At 52.5% G+C, this 17,820-nt stretch overlaps 5 protein-coding genes across 5 annotated transcripts; 4 read left to right on the top strand and 1 right to left on the bottom strand.

Moving 5' to 3' along the window:
• Positions 1-447: 447 nt before the first annotated feature.
• On the top strand, positions 448-5,731 carry AtWU_09872 (transcriptional regulator SIN3; the record flags this gene model as incomplete). Its single annotated transcript, XM_035504978.1, has 8 exons — positions 448-548; positions 627-694; positions 785-1,440; positions 1,510-1,610; positions 1,660-2,359; positions 2,425-3,765; positions 3,820-5,058; positions 5,114-5,731. 8 exons carry the CDS (start codon positions 448-450, stop codon positions 5,729-5,731), a joined length of 4,824 nt encoding a protein of 1,607 aa, XP_035360871.1.
• A 1,547-nt stretch (positions 5,732-7,278) lies between these two features.
• Positions 7,279-9,039, top strand: coaT (acetyl-CoA hydrolase ACH1; the record flags this gene model as incomplete). The annotated part of the gene is made up of 4 exons (XM_035504977.1): positions 7,279-7,421; positions 7,489-7,729; positions 7,791-8,756; positions 8,812-9,039. The coding sequence occupies 4 exons, from the start codon at positions 7,279-7,281 to the stop codon at positions 9,037-9,039; spliced, it is 1,578 nt and encodes a 525-aa protein (XP_035360870.1).
• Positions 9,040-10,198: 1,159 nt separating this feature from the next.
• On the top strand, positions 10,199-11,086 carry AtWU_09870 (oxidoreductase, short chain dehydrogenase/reductase family; the record flags this gene model as incomplete). The annotated part of the gene is made up of 1 exon (XM_035504976.1): positions 10,199-11,086. One exon carries the CDS (start codon positions 10,199-10,201, stop codon positions 11,084-11,086), a length of 888 nt encoding a protein of 295 aa, XP_035360869.1.
• Positions 11,087-11,468: 382 nt separating this feature from the next.
• On the bottom strand, positions 11,469-11,861 carry AtWU_09869 (uncharacterized protein; the record flags this gene model as incomplete). The annotated part of the gene is made up of 3 exons (XM_035504975.1): positions 11,469-11,505; positions 11,585-11,709; positions 11,778-11,861. The coding sequence occupies 3 exons, from the start codon at positions 11,859-11,861 to the stop codon at positions 11,469-11,471; spliced, it is 246 nt and encodes an 81-aa protein (XP_035360868.1).
• A 3,519-nt stretch (positions 11,862-15,380) lies between these two features.
• Positions 15,381-17,350, top strand: btgE (putative cell wall glucanase (Scw11); the record flags this gene model as incomplete). Its single annotated transcript, XM_035504974.1, has 2 exons — positions 15,381-15,561; positions 15,642-17,350. 2 exons carry the CDS (start codon positions 15,381-15,383, stop codon positions 17,348-17,350), a joined length of 1,890 nt encoding a protein of 629 aa, XP_035360867.1.
• Between the last annotated feature and the right edge of the window lie 470 nt (positions 17,351-17,820).

The following is a 17,820-nucleotide window of genomic DNA, read 5'->3' as shown; positions in this document are numbered from 1 at the left end:
AAAATCATGGACCCGAGGGGCGGCACTATTGACTGGAAAGGGGTTAGTGCCATCAAAGGCCTCTCCGCCTTCTGTCGGGAGACCATCCGTGATCGGTTGCGCGCAAACCATCATCACCTACTGGATCTGCTGCTCGCTGGCTCTTCACCTCTTGTTTCGCTTTCTTATTCTTCCCTCTATCCCAGATCCTATTCATCGCTCCTGCTGATCGTCTTTTCGTGGCTTCCTGCGTCTTCTTGCCCGTCTGCTATTGGCAGAATCTCTAGCACAGTGATGTCGCTGTGAAATCCAGCTCGAGGAAGAGATACCCCAAGCCGTGTGTAGAGGAACCACCGTGCGAGACCCTCATCCGCAGGCTCACTCCCTTCTTTCACCTTTGCCCTGCAGTTGCCTAGTGCTCTGAGCAGGTATCAGTACTGTCAACATTCTATTCATGTGCCACTGACCATGAACTCTTCTGGCAATGATAACTGGCACCCCGGTGGCCCGCCAGCGCACCCGGGGATGGATCAGATGAACCAAGGACCTCGTCCTCTGGGCTCCTTCAGGTATGTCACTGCCGTCTCTAGCGAATTTTGCGTCTGTGTCAACAGCGATGACTGACTGGTGTCTCTTTCGCGATCTAGCCAAAACCCACCGCCTCAGCAAGGCCCGTCTTCGCAGCCCACGGGACCGGTTCTCCCCCCTCCAGCTGGTTAGGATTTTCACCTCCCTTCTGATTTGTCTCGCGATATGGTTTACAAAGCGTTTTCGGACGTTTGGCTGACCCCTGCGCTGCTGTTAGGTCCTTACCACCCTGCGAATCAACCTGGCGGACACTCTCTTCCCGGCCTGGCGGAGCTGAGCCAGGGCCATGCTGGTCCGCATCAGCCTCCCGCTTACGGCCAACACCCTGCGGCTCCTGGTCATAATGCTGGTCACTCGCTCCCGGGTATCGGGCAAGCCATGCAACATCCCTCACCCCAGTCCATCAACCGGGAACGCGAGCGAGACTCTAGAGAACGCGAGCTGATTGAGAGACAGCGCCAGGAGGAGATGGCCCACAGAGAGCGCGAGCAGCGCGAACGCGAACAGATTGAGAGACAGCAGCTGGAGCGACAACGTGAACAGCAGCACCACCCGGTCCAGAGCCACACAGGGTCTATCCCTATCCATCAGCCGGTGGCCTCGAAAGTGCCAAACTCCATTCACGGCCCCAATGGTCTGCTGTCAAATCTTGGGTCCAACCCGTCAAATGGCCCGCAAGGTTCGATGCCTACGCCGGGAGGGCCTGGTGGCATCTACGGCCCACAGATGCAGCATGGTGAGGGTACACCCAGGTCATACATGCAACATCCAGGTGGACCGCCCGGCCAACCCATGATGGGATTCAATGGCTCTGGCCCTCAGATTCCAGGCAATGTGGCGGCACTTGCCCAGGGCCAGCAGCCAATCCTGAACGTGAGTTACAGCACGCCGCGTGGATCAGTGCTCCACATCACGAAGCCGTGGCTTACGATTCCGTCACAGGATGCACTTAGTTATCTAGATCAGGTGAAGGTTCGCTTTGTCGACCAACCTGATGTGTACAACCGATTCTTAGATATCATGAAAGACTTCAAGAGCCAAGCGTGAGCGTTATACCGCCGCGGGAATCGTGCCTGACTAACTTGACAGCAGGATCGATACACCCGGAGTCATCCAACGGGTTTCTACCCTTTTCAATGGACACCCCGCTCTCATCCAAGGGTTCAACACGTTCTTGCCTCCTGGATATCGGATCGAGTGTGGCACAGAGGACAACCCAGACGCGATTCGAGTGACCACGCCCTCGGGTACCAATACTTTGAGTATGCCCCGTGCTAGACACTCTCTGGATTCTTCTGGCGAGCTTGGTCCATCTGGTGGCATGGGTCCTCACGGACGCACTGAATACTATGACCAGTCTCGACCTGGGTGGCAACAGCCCCAGCCTCAGCAGCAGCAAGGCAATCTTCCAGGATCATACTCTCCTGGATCCCGCATGATGGGGCCTGGCATGTTTGGACAGCAAGGTGGTCAGGGTCAAGCTCAAGAGCATCACTTTGAATACCCAACCCAGCAAGAGCAACAAGCAGCAGCTGGAGCCGCCGCTATGGCTCACCAGCAGGATCAGCGAGGAGTTTCCCAGCTTCAAGGTGCTGCCTCTGCTGCTTCTGCGGGTCTCACGCGTCCATCCTTGTTGCAGGTGTCAGCAGCGTCTCAACAGGGCCCTAGTCTGACCCAGCCTATGAACAATTTGGCGGGCGTCGGCACCGGCATGCTGCAAGGCTCACAGGATTTGACCAAGCGTGGACCGGTGGAGTTCAACCATGCCATTAGTTATGTCAACAAGATAAAGGTGAGTACTAAACAAGCTATCCGTTATCTAGTTGCTAGGTCAGCTGACATTAAACCTATTGATAGAACCGCTTTGCAAGTGCCCCTGAGATCTACAAGCAGTTCCTTGAAATACTACAGACCTATCAGCGCGAATCCAAGCCAATCGGGGATGTGTATGCCCAAGTTACCCAGCTCTTCAACACGGCTCCCGATTTGTTGGAAGACTTCAAGCAATTTCTTCCTGAATCTGCAGCGCATGCAAAGCAGCAGGCCGCAGCTCGTCAGGCCGAGGAAGCAGCTCCCATGAGCAATGTTCGCGGCGAGCCGAGCTATCCCAACGCCAATGCTCTTCCTTCTCAGACTCCGAACCGCGACGTCAAGATGCCCCCACTGGGCCAGTTCAATGTCAAGGACTCTGCGAAGGATGGCAAGAAACGTCGGAATGGGCCAGGCGCCCCATCTTCCATGGGTTCTTCAATGTCTGGTCCTTCGGCTGCGGATGCGGCACGCATGGGCGATATGCAGGCTAGGAACCCAGCTCTCCAAGCTGGTAATGCCAACAAGAGGGCTAAAGTTCATCATACGAAGCCTTCCCAGGCGGATGTTCCTGCTGTTTCTCCCACCCTCGTACCCGCTTTGCCAGAACCGATTCAGCCGACTTTCTCCCTGACCCCTACCCAGGAAGAATTTGCTTTCTTTGACCGTGTCAAGAAGTACATCGGCAACAAGCAGACATTCAGCGAGTTCCTGAAGCTCTGCAATCTGTATTCCACCGACCTCATCGATAGGCATGTGCTTGTGAAGAGGGCGGCTAGTTACATTGGCTCCAACCCGGAACTGATGGCTTGGTTCAAGCGCTTCATGCATGTCGACGAGCCAGAAGACAAGATCATTGATGTCAAAGCGAAACAAGACTCTGGACTTGTTAATCTGTCTCATTGCCGGTCCCTCGGGCCCAGCTATCGTCTGTTACCGAAGCGTGAGCGCCAGAAGCCTTGCAGTGGCCGTGATCAGCTGTGCTACAGTGTGCTCAATGATGAATGGGCTTCTCACCCCACGTGGGCGTCGGAAGATTCTGGATTCGTTGCCCACCGTAAGAACCAGTTTGAAGATGCCCTGCATCGCATTGAAGAGGACAGGCATGACTATGACCACCATATCGAGGCGTGCACGCGGACGATCCAGCTTATCGAGCCGATTGTTCAGCAATTCCTCGTTATGTCGGAAGCCGAGTGCGCCGCGTTCAAGCTTCCGCCTGGCCTTGGCGGACAGAGCGAGGCCATCTACCAGCGGGTGATCAAGAAGATCTACGACAGACAACGCGGGGAGAAGATCATCAAGGAGATGTTCGAGCGACCAACCCATGTTCTGCCCATCGTTCTTTTCCGTCTTAAGCAGAAGTGTGAAGAGTGGAAAGCGAGTCAGGTAAGACATAAGGCAAATCATTTCTTATTTGGTGGATACTGACCTTGGCAATAGCGTGAATGGGATAAAATATGGCGCGAGCAGATGCAGAAGGCATACTGGCGTAGTTTGGATCACCAGGCGATTGCCAGCAAACAAGTTGACAAGAAGCTGTTCGTGGCGAAGCATATCCATACTGAAATCCAGAACAAGTTTGAGGAGAGCCGGAATCTGCGCAAGAGTGGGTATCAGACCGTCAAGCATCAGTTCGAGTTCACCTTTGATGATCCGGCTGTCATCATTGATGCCACGCATCTGCTACTTACTTTCATCGACCGTAATTCTGCTGGGTTTGGCGCCGACCCACAGAAGGTGATGACCTTCATCAAGGACTTTGTTCCCGTGTTCTTCGGCATGGACCGTGACACTTTCCACGTGTACATGAATGAACTCTCGAGTGGGGCGTCCCCGATAGATGAAGGTGACGATGAGAGTCTGGCCGCCGAGGAGTCTTCAACGCCGCGCAGTCGGAAGGGCATCAATGGCAAGAAGATCGACCTTCTCCGCGACGTTCTTGAGCGTCGTAGCGAGAAGGTACGTCGTGGTGACAAGGAGGGCAGTACGCCAGCCAGCCGCGATGGCACGCCAGATGCTGTTCTGGTCCCGTCGACTCCGATTCCCGATCCGACAGAGCCATTTGATGTGGCCGAGCTGAAGTGGATGGAGCACCCCGGGCAGGGTAACTTCAACCAACAGCGGGAGTACAACCTGAACGAGACGTATGAGAAGAAGGCCCACCACTTGTACGCCAACCTCAATATCTACTGCTTCTTCCGCACATTCGAGGTCCTTTACTCGCGGCTGCTGCGCATCAAGCTGCATGAAAAGGATGCTCATGACGATGTCCGTCGTGCGCTCGTGAGCAAACCGGCGCAGGAGCTCAACCTTATTGACAAGTACCCTACGGAGTTCTTCTACGACTGTGACCCCAAGGCGAACCTGTACCAGCAGATCGTGCGCATGTGCGAAGAGGTCATCAAAGGGGATATGGAGCCTTCTCACCTGGAAGAGACGCTTCGTCGCTATTACCTGCGGAGCGGATATCAATTGTACAACCTGGAGAAGATGTTTGCAGGGATATCCAAGTTTGCCGGGGCGATCTTCAACGGGGACTCGAAAGACCGCAGCTCGGATATTATGAACCTCTTCTTTAAGGAGCGGGACAAGGAGGAGACCACGCACAACCAGGAGATTCAGTACCGCAAGCAAGTTGAACGGTTGGTCAAGGACGGTGACATCTATCGCATTACCTACGTAAGTGCTTCTATCTTGGGCTATTTAGACTGCTATCTAACACGAGTTGCCTTAGAACCCTACGACCAAGAAGACGACGCTGCAGCTGTTGACGCCCGAGGATGCGACGTTGGAGAATGAGGAGCTGAGCCAAGAGGCGCGCTGGTCCTACTACGTCTCTGCGTACACGATGCGGGATCCGACCGAGGGGGTGCCGTTCTCTCAGATGCGCATGCCTTTCCTGAAGCGCAACCTGCCGGCCAAGCTGGAACAGGAGGAAGAGTACAACCGCTACTACCGCCCGCTGGTGCACCAGGACGGATTGATCATCCGCATCTGTGCCAACAGTTATCACATTCTGTACGAGCCCGGCAGCTACGACTGGTGGTGGCGGCCGACGGCGCCGGCGGAGGAAGCGGCGGAGGAGGTAGCCAAGGAGGAGGCGGCGGTGAAGGAGCGACGCCGGGACCGGTTTACAGAGAAGTTTGTCAATAACCCGCACTGGGCGCATGGCCTCAGCAAGGATCAAGTGGATGAATCGAACCAGCGATTCCGGTCCTGGATCAAGGGCTCTGACGGAGAGGCTGCAGCAGCTGTCCCGGCGGAAGGCACCGAAACCGAGTCGAAGAATGACAAGGAAGATACGGAGATGGCTGATGTGGAGCAGTCTGCGGTGGAGTCGAAAGAGCAATGAACAGTGCTTTCGCATAGAACAGCGCATGTCTGCAGCGTGCGGCCAAGTCAGCTTCTGCGGGGGATAGCTTGGGCCGGCGCGCCTCCACACTGCAGCATGTGTATGACGAATACAGGGGACCTCCTCTCTACATAAACGGTACATAGTGTCTCTACGGTTGCACGAATGGGAATATTTCTGCTTGTTGGAAAAACGAATCCGCCTGGTGGGATAGCGAGGAGAAGCGACCGGTCTGGGGGTGGACTGGAGCGCGCCTTGCGACCGGCAGGGGGAGAATTGTCTGGCGTGGGGTCGGGGGGGGATTGTGATTCTGGGACGGGGTCAACTTTTGGGATGTTTTCTTTTTCTTTATTCCTTATTCCTCCTATTTTTTTTCTTTTTTTCTTTTTTGCTGCGATTTCAAATTCTTCTTCACTGTGTATGTGTAACTAGGACTATGGGAGTTGTTGATCAACCGATATTGAATGAATCGATTTGGATTGAAGTGGAGTGGAATGAGTCTAGACTAGTAGAGTATTGACTTAGGAGTTAGTAATGGGCGGAAGCTTGCTGGAAGCAGACGAGCAGAGAGACAGCGGAAACAGCAGAAACAGCAGCAACAGAGGAGCACCGATCAGATCAGCTTAGCTTCCGTGTGGCCGAACAGCAGATAACCGATACGGGCCGAGACTAGTCCGTCGGCTCTTTCCTGGACGAAGCTCGGTGTTGTCTGCTTTTTCTTCAATTGAAGCACATTCATCGCATTGGAATTGAGGGAGGAGTATATAATCGATATTGAATCATTCGCGCTTGTCAATAGAATCATCATTTCCCCAGGGAGAACAAGACACGGTTGAGTTCAAGGTGACGTGAGGGAGGCAACGCTGGACGAGGCAGAACTATGTTTGGCCGAGAGTTTGCCGGCGTGACGTCAGCATGAATGGAAAGGAAACCCTTGAAGATGCAGACACCAAGAGGAAAAATTCAGTAGAAACCCACCTTTCACTGAGACAAGACACTGTCAGACCCATTCATTGCACTGTAGAAGAGTCTGCGACTCAGTTTCAGCACCATTGACCCTCCCTGCCCCAGAGCGAGGTGGTCCAGCAGCTGGCAAGACCTTAAATACATCCAGCTGGATGCAGGCTGTCTAGACTGCTCCGACCTTGAGCATCGGAGTAATATACACCCTCCTGCATGCCCTTCCTGCAGCATTGGTCGATCGACAGCCACTCAGCAGCCGGCTATCCCCAGCGATCCCCCATAGTCCATGCGGGATCCATATAGTAGTCGCTCCTTATCCCCGAAGACGCGCTGCTCCTCGCCTTCGTCTAGACCGGGGTAGTGGAACGTGGCGGGGGTTCCGTACCGTATTTCTACCTCTCCGTCACCCTCGTCTGCTTTCGTCTTGCTTTCTTTCCCCAGTTCTTTTTCTCTCTCTCTTAACCTTCCTCTCATTCCTCTTTCTCTCCTCTCCACTCCTCATCTCTTCACCTCTCTCTCTCTCTCCCTCTCTATCTCTCCTGGACAACTAGTCCTTCTCTCCTCATCTCCCTTCCTCCCTCACAATGTCTGCTTCTGCCCTCTTAAGAAGCCGTGTTCGCCGGCCTTCCTATCTCAACCGGTTGGCCAAGGCTGAAGATCTCATCGACCTCTTCCCCAATGGATCGTATATCGGCTGGTCCGGATTCACGGGAGTTGGTTATCCCAAGTAGGTTGCGCCCGTTGTCCCCGCGTGGCAGCCACAGAGGCTAATCCAGATTGTTCCCGGTTCACAGGAAAGTTCCCACGGCGCTGGCCGACCACGTTGAGAAGAACAAGTTGGAGGGAAAGCTAAAGTACACCCTGTTCGTCGGCGCCTCTTCCGGCGCGGAAACAGAAAACCGCTGGGCTTCATTGAACATGATCGACCGTCGGAGTCCTCACCAGGTTGGCAAGGAGATTGCCAAGGGTATCAACAATGGTCAGATCAACTTCTTCGACAAGCATCTGAGCATGTTTCCGTCGGATTTGGTCTATGTAAGTTTCCATCGGATGCTTCTGGGATGCTTCTGTGGATAGCGACTAATGGTGTTGGTAGGGTTGGTACACAATGAACAAGCCCAAGAACCGCTTGGATGTCGCGGTTATTGAGGCATCCGCTATCACGGAGGACGGTGGCATCATCCCCGGTGCTTCCGTCGGTGCCTCTCCGGAGCTGATCCAGATGGCCGATAAGATCATCATTGAAGTCAACACGGCTAGCCCGTCGTTTGAGGGTCTGCATGATATTGTCATGTCGGACAAGCCGCCCATGCGCAAGCCCTACCTGATCATGCAGCCTGAGGACCGTATCGGTACTCCTCACATCCCGGTCGACCCTGAGAAGGTCGTGGCCATTGTGGAGTCTGACTACCCCGATCAGACTCAGCCCAACGCCCCCGAGGATGAGGGTTCTCAGGCCATTGCCACCAACCTGATTGAGTTCCTGAAGCACGAGGTCAAGCACGGCCGCCTGCCTGAGAACCTGCTGCCCATCCAGTCCGGCATTGGAAACATTGCCAACGCGGTCATTGGTGGTCTGAGCAAGGGTGGTGCCGACTTCACCAACCTCAAGGTGTGGACAGAGGTGCTCCAGGATTCCTTCCTGGACCTGTTTGACAGTGGCAACCTGGACTTTGCCACGGCCACCTCCATCCGCTTCTCCCCTGAGGGCTTCAAGCGCTTCTACGACAACTGGGAGCGCTACGCCGGTAAGCTGCTCCTGCGCCCGCAGCAGGTGTCCAACTCGCCCGAGATCATCCGTCGCCTGGGCTGCATCGGTATGAACACTCCGGTCGAGGTTGATATCTATGCCCACGCCAACAGCACCTGTGTCATGGGCTCTCGCATGCTTAACGGACTGGGTGGATCGGCCGACTTCCTGCGCAGCTCCAAGTACAGTATCATGCACACTCCTAGTACCCGGCCCAGCAAGGTCGACCCCACCGGTGTCAGCTGCATTGTTCCTATGTGTACCCACGTTGACCAGACCGAGCACGATCTGGACGTGGTTGTTACTGAACAGGTAAATCCCTTTGCTCGTTGAGATTCCTTAATATCCATACTAATAACTGATGTAGGGTCTGGCCGACGTGCGTGGTCTTGCTCCTCGGGAGCGTGCCCGGGTGATCATCGACAAGTGCTCTCACCCCGACTACAAGCCCATCCTGCAGGACTACATGGACCGGGCTGAGTTTGAGTGTCTGAAGAAGGGTATGGGCCATGAGCCTCACCTGCTGTTCCAGGCGTTCAAGATGCACCAGAACTTGCAGGAGAAGGGCACGATGAAGATTGACAGCTGGGAGTAGACAGGAGAGTAGAGATATGAGTTATGTACAGAGGTGTTTCTTATACGGTATCTATTTCTGCTGGCTTGGAGTAGAGTGTACAGTTTTCAAAATATTTACAGTTATTCGATAGCTGATTAGCTGAATAATAAGTGAGATCAAAGCAAGTCGTCCATATGTTTAATATCGGTATCCTATTTACCTGCAAAATGGGTACATTTGAATACTGTCGACATCACTGAGAGCATAGCCAGTCATACAACTATATTTGAGATAGCCAACTGCCCTATATCATATTAATCTTGTAGGACACGGGATAGTCTTTACTTAGGCATTCAGATATGTCTTAAATGCAGAGCAATTAAACACTATCAACAGTAGCCTTAATCCTCACCTGAACTATTATCATCAAAGATATTTCCAGGCAGTGTCCACGTATTTCACCATCCATATAATCCCAATCAAGGCTATGAGTATGCTTGTCACTAAGTACCATGCTACAAATGACTATCAACTGACCAGTAAGAGATGTTACAGCTAAATATAGGACCATCATATCAGCCACTTAACATTTACAACTGCATACATGAAATATCCGACTACTTCCATGCTCCCCTCCAATCCCTTCCTCGTACTGAGGGGATGCTGCCTTAGGGCTGATGATAACAAATCGGTCTGGATGTCCAATCCGACTCAAGGCTACTACCAGTATAGAGTAAGTAGTGAGTCCTCCACGCTGCACTAGTTATCATGTAGTAGCTGTCTTCGAAGACAGAACTATATGTTGATAGTATTCTTCACCCTAAGCAACAACTAGCACACCATCGCACCAGCATACCCATGTATCATCCACGTGGACCTGTCAGACCATACACCCTCCCCCAGCAAGCTGAATAGCAAGCACACCATCATACACATTAATAATGCAGCAATAATCTCCGACAGCCTTATCTCCGCCCGAACCCAACCTTAACCCCATATCGGACTTAGCGGACATAACCAGAACCATGGATGATATTATTATACCACACATATACTCATACCTCTCTTCCAGCATCCTTACTATATAATATTATCATTACTATATAAGCAGAGCATATCCCTGCTATCCTGCACTCCCGCCAACCAACTAACCAAGTGAAAAAGAACTCTAGTATCATACACCCCTACATTCATCAACATGTCCACCCCAAACCCAACAATGACCTTCATCTCCATCAACAAACTCACCAACACCCGCGTCCTCCTCATCGGCGGCACCTCCGGCATCGGCTTCGCCGTCGCCCGCGCGGCCCTCGAACACGGCGCCAGCATCATCCTATCCAGCTCCACGTCAGAAAAAGTCCAGTCGGCTATATCCCGTCTTCAACAACTCTACCCGGACCCATCATTCACCTCCCGCATTACCGGAAAGGCATATGATCTGAATGATCAAGCTACCCTAGAAACTACCATCACTTCCTTACTGGACTACGCTACATCGCCTTCCATATTCCCCAACACAACCACAACCACACCCCTCAAAGAGGAAAATGGGAGAATACTGTTAAATCATATAATCTACACCTCCGGCACCCGCCCCTCCCGCATCCCCATCTCCCCCACCACCACAGCCCTCACTCCCCAACTCTACACGCAAAGCGAGACGCTCCGCGTCCTGGCGCCCCTCATGCTGGGTAAATATGCGAAGGCATACATGGTGGATGAACATACCTCGTCGATGACGTTTACCTCCGGGGTATTGGCGTCGAAGCCTGTACCGGGGACGACGTTGGGTGCGATGGCGGGGAGTGCCCTGGGTGGGTTGGTGAGGGGGTTGGCGGTGGAGTTGGCGCCGATAAGGGCGAATGTGGTGGCGCCGGGGGCGGTAGAGACGGAGATATTTGATACGATTGGGGTGGAGGAGAGGGAGGTGGTTAAGGAGATGTTTAGGAGGGGGACGGTGTTGGGGAGGGTGGGCAGGCCGGAGGATGTGGCGGAGGCGTATGTTTGGTGTATGAAGGATGGGTTTGTTACTGGGGTGTGGGTGGGGAGTGATGGGGGGGCTTTGCTTAAGTCTGCGATGTAGGTGAGGATGTAGTTGTAGTATAGTATAGTTATGATGGTTCTTGGGGAGAGGTAGGGGTGGCTGTACTGGAGTTGTGCTTTGATATGTAGGGGTGGGATGTTACGGTGGTGGTTAATTGATATGTGCTGCTTTTTGACTTTGTTTTATGTTTATAGTAGTATTGGAATGGGCAGTATTAGTATGTATCTAGTTTACTGTAAGAGTTTGTTGAACTACTTCATCAGATACATGTTAGTAGTGCACATGCATAGTATTCCATGTATATCATAACACACTTTAATTCGGAGAAATAGTATAATCAATCTAACGCTATTCAAACCCAAACACCAAACACAATCCAATCCAATCCATCATAACCATAACCCATACCTCAATCCATACCCTACTCAGTAGGAGGCTTATAAGACCCCCCAATAAACCTACCCCCAACACAACAATCCATTAGCAAGCACACTCACAAATCAACAACAAAATAACCTAAAGGTGAGGGAAGCATACCGACTCAACAAACCCCCCAGAAACCCCTGACTTTCCGCATTACTTCTCTTCGCCCAGCCTGATTCCACATTGTAGTTCTTGGTATCTTGGAGGCCGGCGAAGAGGCCGCGGCCTGCTGTGGGGTGCTATACAATCATTATTAGTATGGGTATGTGTAAGAGGGATATATGATGGGGATGGATAGTATACGCACATGCTTAGGACGATTCTTCACCCATAGATCAGCTCCAAAGTCATTTTGGAGGCGGGCAGAGGATGTAGTAGGTGATGATTTCATTTTCGAGTAGGTATATGCTTGTTTGGAAGTTGAAGATGTGTAGTGATCTTTTGGTTTCGATGATTCCTTATTAAGACTTGTGTGTGTATTGTTTGTGATTCAATTGAATAGTATCGTCTGCTTCTATCTACTATATATACCTACACACCCATCACCACATTCCAAGCCCTACAGCAGTGGCAGCAGCAGTATACGGCATCAATCGGATCCCAACTACCACCCAACAAAGAAACAAAATTACATCGCACCATACTCCCCTACAGCAAGTCAGGCATCTCTCCATCCGAATCACCTCACCTCTTTCACCTTCTCGTCGGGGTGGTTGTATCCGGGGTAGAAGGCATCACGTGTAGAGTGCATGGGACTCGGATGATCCGAGCGATGGTATACCATAGATATGGATGACCAATTAGATATGCTCAATTAGTAGAATTCTTTCTCCGAAGGATGCAAATGTGGTTGTGGTTGGGTTGTGTAGTGGTTGGGGTGGGTGGCATGATCCCGGTGTATACTTAGTGTTGTATGATGTACTCCGATGGGTGTGGTGAGATGTGGCGCAGCGCAGTGCAGTGCAGTGCAGTGTTGTGGGTGGTACGATGTGGTTGATTTTGGGGACTACGTCAGTAAGTAGGTAGGATTGGTTGTTGAGGGGTAAATATCAAGGATTTAGGGATATAAAGGCTTGCGGTTCTCTCTTTTGTAAGGGATTGTGTTGGTTGGGTTTTATTCTGAGGAGGGAGCTGTGTGATGGATGGGACTGTGTAACTTGCGACCGGTCGGTCGGCTTCAGCCATGTGGTTTCTCAACCATGAGTTGAGGTACAGGGTACGGAGGACTCATGTAGGGGATACCATTGACATTATTGCTGAGGAATTATAATTGTCCTGTCAGTTATGTCAATTTGACTCTTACAAACTTACAGTAAGAATGTGAGGTTAGTTATGTGTGGGTGTCTGACACATTCCTCGGATCGGTCAGCCCAACTCAACACCCACTACACCTCCATCCTCTACTTAGGGTATCTCGTAGCTACACAACCACTCACTCAATACATCATCCTCTAATCATAAGCGAGCATCGGCAATATCCGAATCTTCCAGAACCCGTCAGTCAGCACTACAATAATACGAGTCATCGCCCCAGCTATATACCCTCGTAGTAATAGTATCAGGGTCTCACCCCCAAATTCAGGGGTCAAATAGCTACTACACCATCATGTCTCACACCCCAACGCGACTATTGAAAATTAGCCCAAATTCATCCAAGACAACACACATTCTCTAAAATTCAGCTCAGGCCTTCCCAAATCAGCGTACTCAACGACTTCGCTTTCTCCCTCTCAGATAGGCTCAAGCCAAGCCTGGTCAGGGGCAAATCGGTCCGCAGTGGAGGAGACTCTGCACTGACCGGTCGAGACCGGGCGGACGATGATCAATTTCTATTTTGTAGGGTTAATGGGTATTTATGAGTAGTTCGGTGTGTGTTTTTTATAATTTTATTTCTTCATGAGTTGTTTCAATAGTCAATAGTTTGGCTGGTCGTATCGTACTTATGTAGTACGTATGTAGTCGAGGGATCCTGGATCTGATCTGATCTGATCTGGGGTAAGTCGAAGTGATGGGCAGAGTGGTCAGGGGTTTGAGGCGTGAGCACGAGGGGTTGGTGTATTTTGGCCGCCACTGACAGACCCTGACTCGTGTGGGAAATTTAAGACAGAGAGTTGCTGTGAGTGTCGAGGTGAAGCCAAGAAGGCCAGGCCTCGTTTCGGTTCTCGGCATTGCTGGAGTGCCAGTGAGAGAGACATCTCCACAGAGAAACACTTACTAGGAACACTTGAATGAAATGAATTGATCTGATCGGCGTGGGTTGCTAGGACGGTGAAAGTGAAAGTCAAGGTGATTCCAGATGGATCAGCGAGTAAAAGATAGATAGTTAGCTAAGTGAATCCATGGATTTATTGAACAATTATTGACTAGGAGATGATGCGGAGGGAGTGAACCTTGCGCCGGGTGATAAACTCAGTACAGTAATGTTGGATATTCTGATCATATTATTATTACTATGGATAGATCTCAGTAAGCCGACAGTAATTTCCAGGGGCAATAGCAATGGCAATGGCAATGGAATGGTAACCGGATAGTAACCGGATAGTAGCCGAACGGTGGCTGTCAGACAGACAGAAAAGTTACCCGGGGCTGTTTCTATTCTTATGAATTCGCCTCTTTCTGCTTCAGCCTTCAGCCTTCTAACTGCTGGCTGCACTGCATTTGCCTCTCTGCGTCTCTGCTTGTTTCATCCAGCCTTTCAGACCCCGTACCTGAAATAACGCTCTCCTATTAACCGTGCAGAGGCTGAGTCTAACCATGGGTCGGTCTCTGGGCCATCCATTATTGCGCCCGACTTTTGCTCATTTCTGGCTGTGTTGCCCTTTGGTCGCTAATCCGGGTTGCGGTGGGTCCCCGGAAATTAAGGTGCTCGCCCTTATCCAATGATCTCCCACAAAGTCAGACAGTGGAGGCAGCCACTGTACCCGATCTGGCAAAGCCACAACACCTCCTGCAGGCGGTGTGGATCCCTGACTTTTCCAGTGTTCCTTGCAGCTGCACAAAGCAGCCTCTGTTGCTGAATCTCATTTCATTTGGATGTTGTGTGGTTGCCACTTTGCTAGATGGTTGTGACTGCTTTGAATATTGTTGTACACTAACTAAATTCCTTATGCTATACATACAGGAATACAGAATAACTACACGTCTCAACGATGGATTGTTCCCTGTCATCAGGAGACAGATGTGATAGAGGGGTGCCTACGTAGGAGGCCCCCCGTATGGCAATAGAGTTTTCCTTCCACCATCGGAAAATCTTAATCCAAATCATCCATGTCCGGGGTCAGTTTCTGTGTCGAACAACTCAGTAGACAGTAGACACGTCGTTTGACTCCTCTTCCACTCATCGACCCAAAAAATAGTAGCCAGACCCTGAATGTCAGGATTGCAGCTAACGGTCACCGTCACCGCATTGAGAGAATGGAACAAAAGATATTCTGAAACCCCCAAGAAGGGAATGGACGACGTGCAAACTAATACTAGACTCGACTCCACCAGGCTATCCGAGCCGTGCGGACATCCAGTCCAATAGCGGCCAGTGGGTGCCTGGCATCCATCCACCATCCACCATCCATCCACTCCCGCCCCCTTTTGTTTGCTTGGGGGCTTTTTCCCTGCTGGGCCAGACTTGCCTCTTTTCCCTTTCCTTCTTCTTCTTCTTCTTTTTCCCTCTCTCCCTCCCCTCTTTTTTTGTTTTCCCTCTCGGGTTTGTTTTGCAGATCGTTTGTCTCTTTCTCCCTCCCAGAGAAAGATATCAAAAAGAGGCCGGCGTGCCCTTTTCTCCCTCCCTCCCTCCCTCTCCCGCGTTCTCTTCTCACTCTGCAAACTTGACCACCGCTTCACTCTTTTAGCGGGCATTCATTGCGATTGAATTTGTTCCCGAACCCCCCTCATTGATTTCACCCTTACCGTCAATATGAAGGGTGCTTTCCTTGCCACTGCGGCTGCCCTCGCCGGTACCGCTCTGGCTGATGGCGGCGCTCACATGCGTCGTCACGGTCACGACTCTTTCCACCAGCGTCGTGCCGTTCAGGCTGAGCCCGAGGAGTCTTGCGGCTGCACCACCGAGGTCATCACCGTCTGGGGAACCCCTACCCGTGAGTCAATCCTTATCCCCCGCATTCCAACATTCCAGTTGATGCGACTTGCGATGTGGACAATATACTGACCATCACAGTCGTGCCCGCTGCGGTCCCTACCACTGTGACTTCCGACGTCGTCACCACCCTCCACTCCACCAGCTACACCACCGTCACCGTTGTCGCTACCCCCGGCGAGTCGACTGCCCCTGCTGAGGCTGCTACCACTGCCGAGGGTGCTGGTGCTACTGGCGGTGCTGCTGGCAACGCCTCTCCCAGCGAGTCTACCCCTGCTGGTGGTGCCACCGGTGGTGCTGCCGGTGCTGCTTCTGGCACTTCCTCCACCCCCGAGGGTGTCGCTGCCACCGGTGCTGCTGGCGGCAATGTCGGCCAGGTCTCTTCCTCCACCCCTGTCGCTGCTGCTACCACCTCCAGCCAGGCTGTTGTCCCCACCCCGGAGACCACCACCTTCTCCACCACTGGTGTCTACACTATCCCCGCGGCTACCGTGACCGTCTCCGACACCACCTCCGTTGTCGCCGGCACCACTACCTCCCTGGCTAGCGGTACCCAGACCTACGGTGGTGTTACCACTATCGTCGAGACCTCGACCACCGTCACCTGCCCCTACGCCACCGTCTCTCCCTCTGGCTCCACCGTCACCAGCATCATCCAGACCACCACCTACGTCTGCCCCGAGGCTGGTACCTACACCATTGCTCCCACCACCACCTACGTTCCCTCCAACACCGTCGTGACCTACCCCACCGTCTCCACGGTCACCCCCGGCACCTACACCCACAGCGCTATCACTGTGACCGCCACCGTTACTGACTACACCTACACTTGCCCCTTCGCCAACGCCAACGAGCCCACCAGCACCCCTGCTGCCGCTACCACTAGCGCTGTTGTGGTGACCACCCCGGCTCCTGCCACCACCACCGCTGCCGCTGTCACTTCCTCCGTCCAGTCCAGCACTGTCGCCAGCTCCAGCGCCGCCGCCAGCTCTGGCGTCAGCGCCAGCGGCAACAGCATGGGAATGACCTACACTCCCTACAGCAACTCCGGTGGTTGCAAGTCCAAGGCCACCGTCGAGTCGGACATTGAGACCATCGCCAACAAGGGCTTCACCCACATCCGTCTCTACTCCACCGACTGCAGCACCCTCGAATACGTTGGTTCCGCTGCCAGCAAGTACGGCCTCAAGCTGATCCTCGGTGTCTACATCTCCAGCACCGGCACCTCGGGTGCTCAGGACCAGGTCACTGCCATCACCGAGTGGGGTCAGTGGTCCATGGTTACCCTCATCGTTGTCGGTAACGAGGCCATCTCCGACGGTTACACCACCGCCAGCGAGCTCGCCACCTTCATCTCCTCCTGCAAGTCCAGCTTCGAGGCTGCCGGCTACACTGGCCAGATCACCACCACTGAGCCTGTCGACATCTGGCAGGAGTACGGCAGCAGCACCCTGTGCTCTGTCGTTGACGTCCTCGGTGCCAACATCCACCCCTTCTTCAACTCCGAGACCACCGCCGCCGAGGCCGGTACCTTCGCCTCCACCGAGGTCGCCCTCCTGAAGAAGATCTGTACCGACATGGATGTCATCAACCTCGAGACTGGCTGGCCGAGCAAGGGTAACGCCAACGGTGCTGCCGTCCCCGGTACCTCCGAGCAGGCCACCGCCATCAAGGGCATCCGCGAGTCCGTTGGAGAGCTGTCCGTCTTCTTCTCCTACGCCAACGACCTGTGGAAGGACCCCGGCGAGTACGACGTTGAGCAGTACTGGGGTTGCATTGACCAGTTCTAAGCGAGTCCCGCTTGATTTGTCTATAGTTTCCTGAACAATCTTTTCTTTTGCTTCCGATCTGCTTGGAGTTGTTTATATCCTGTATCTGTCGTCCCGGGTACATTCATCACGACAGGACTTGGCTTATCTTTCCCTTCTCCGTACAGCTGAAAGTTTCATATAGTAGATATAACCTTTGGTGTCTGTTTCTTTTCTTCATATACTCTTATCTATGTGTCTAGTGACCGGGTTTGCGTCTGCTTTTCTTTGTTGTATAGGCTAATTTAACGGCTTACGAAGATACTTGTATAATTGTAGACAGTATATTCATGGGACGCAACGGACTCACAATGACCAGGTCTTGAGTATAATCAATCTTTAAATTAGCCAATCTCAATACTCATCCTTCGAAACCTAGTACTCCTCCCTCGTAAATAGAGTAACCCCAAATCCCACAAACCTACAGACTGAAGTATTGACTCTCTCGTCCT

The sequence above is a fragment of the Aspergillus tubingensis genome, assembly GCF_013340325.1.
Source record: "Aspergillus tubingensis WU-2223L DNA, scaffold_11, whole genome shotgun sequence".
Classification (NCBI taxonomy): Eukaryota; Fungi; Ascomycota; class Eurotiomycetes; order Eurotiales; family Aspergillaceae; genus Aspergillus; species Aspergillus tubingensis.
The sequence above is the reverse complement of the archived record's forward strand: the minus strand, read 5'-3'. Positions and strand labels throughout refer to the sequence as shown.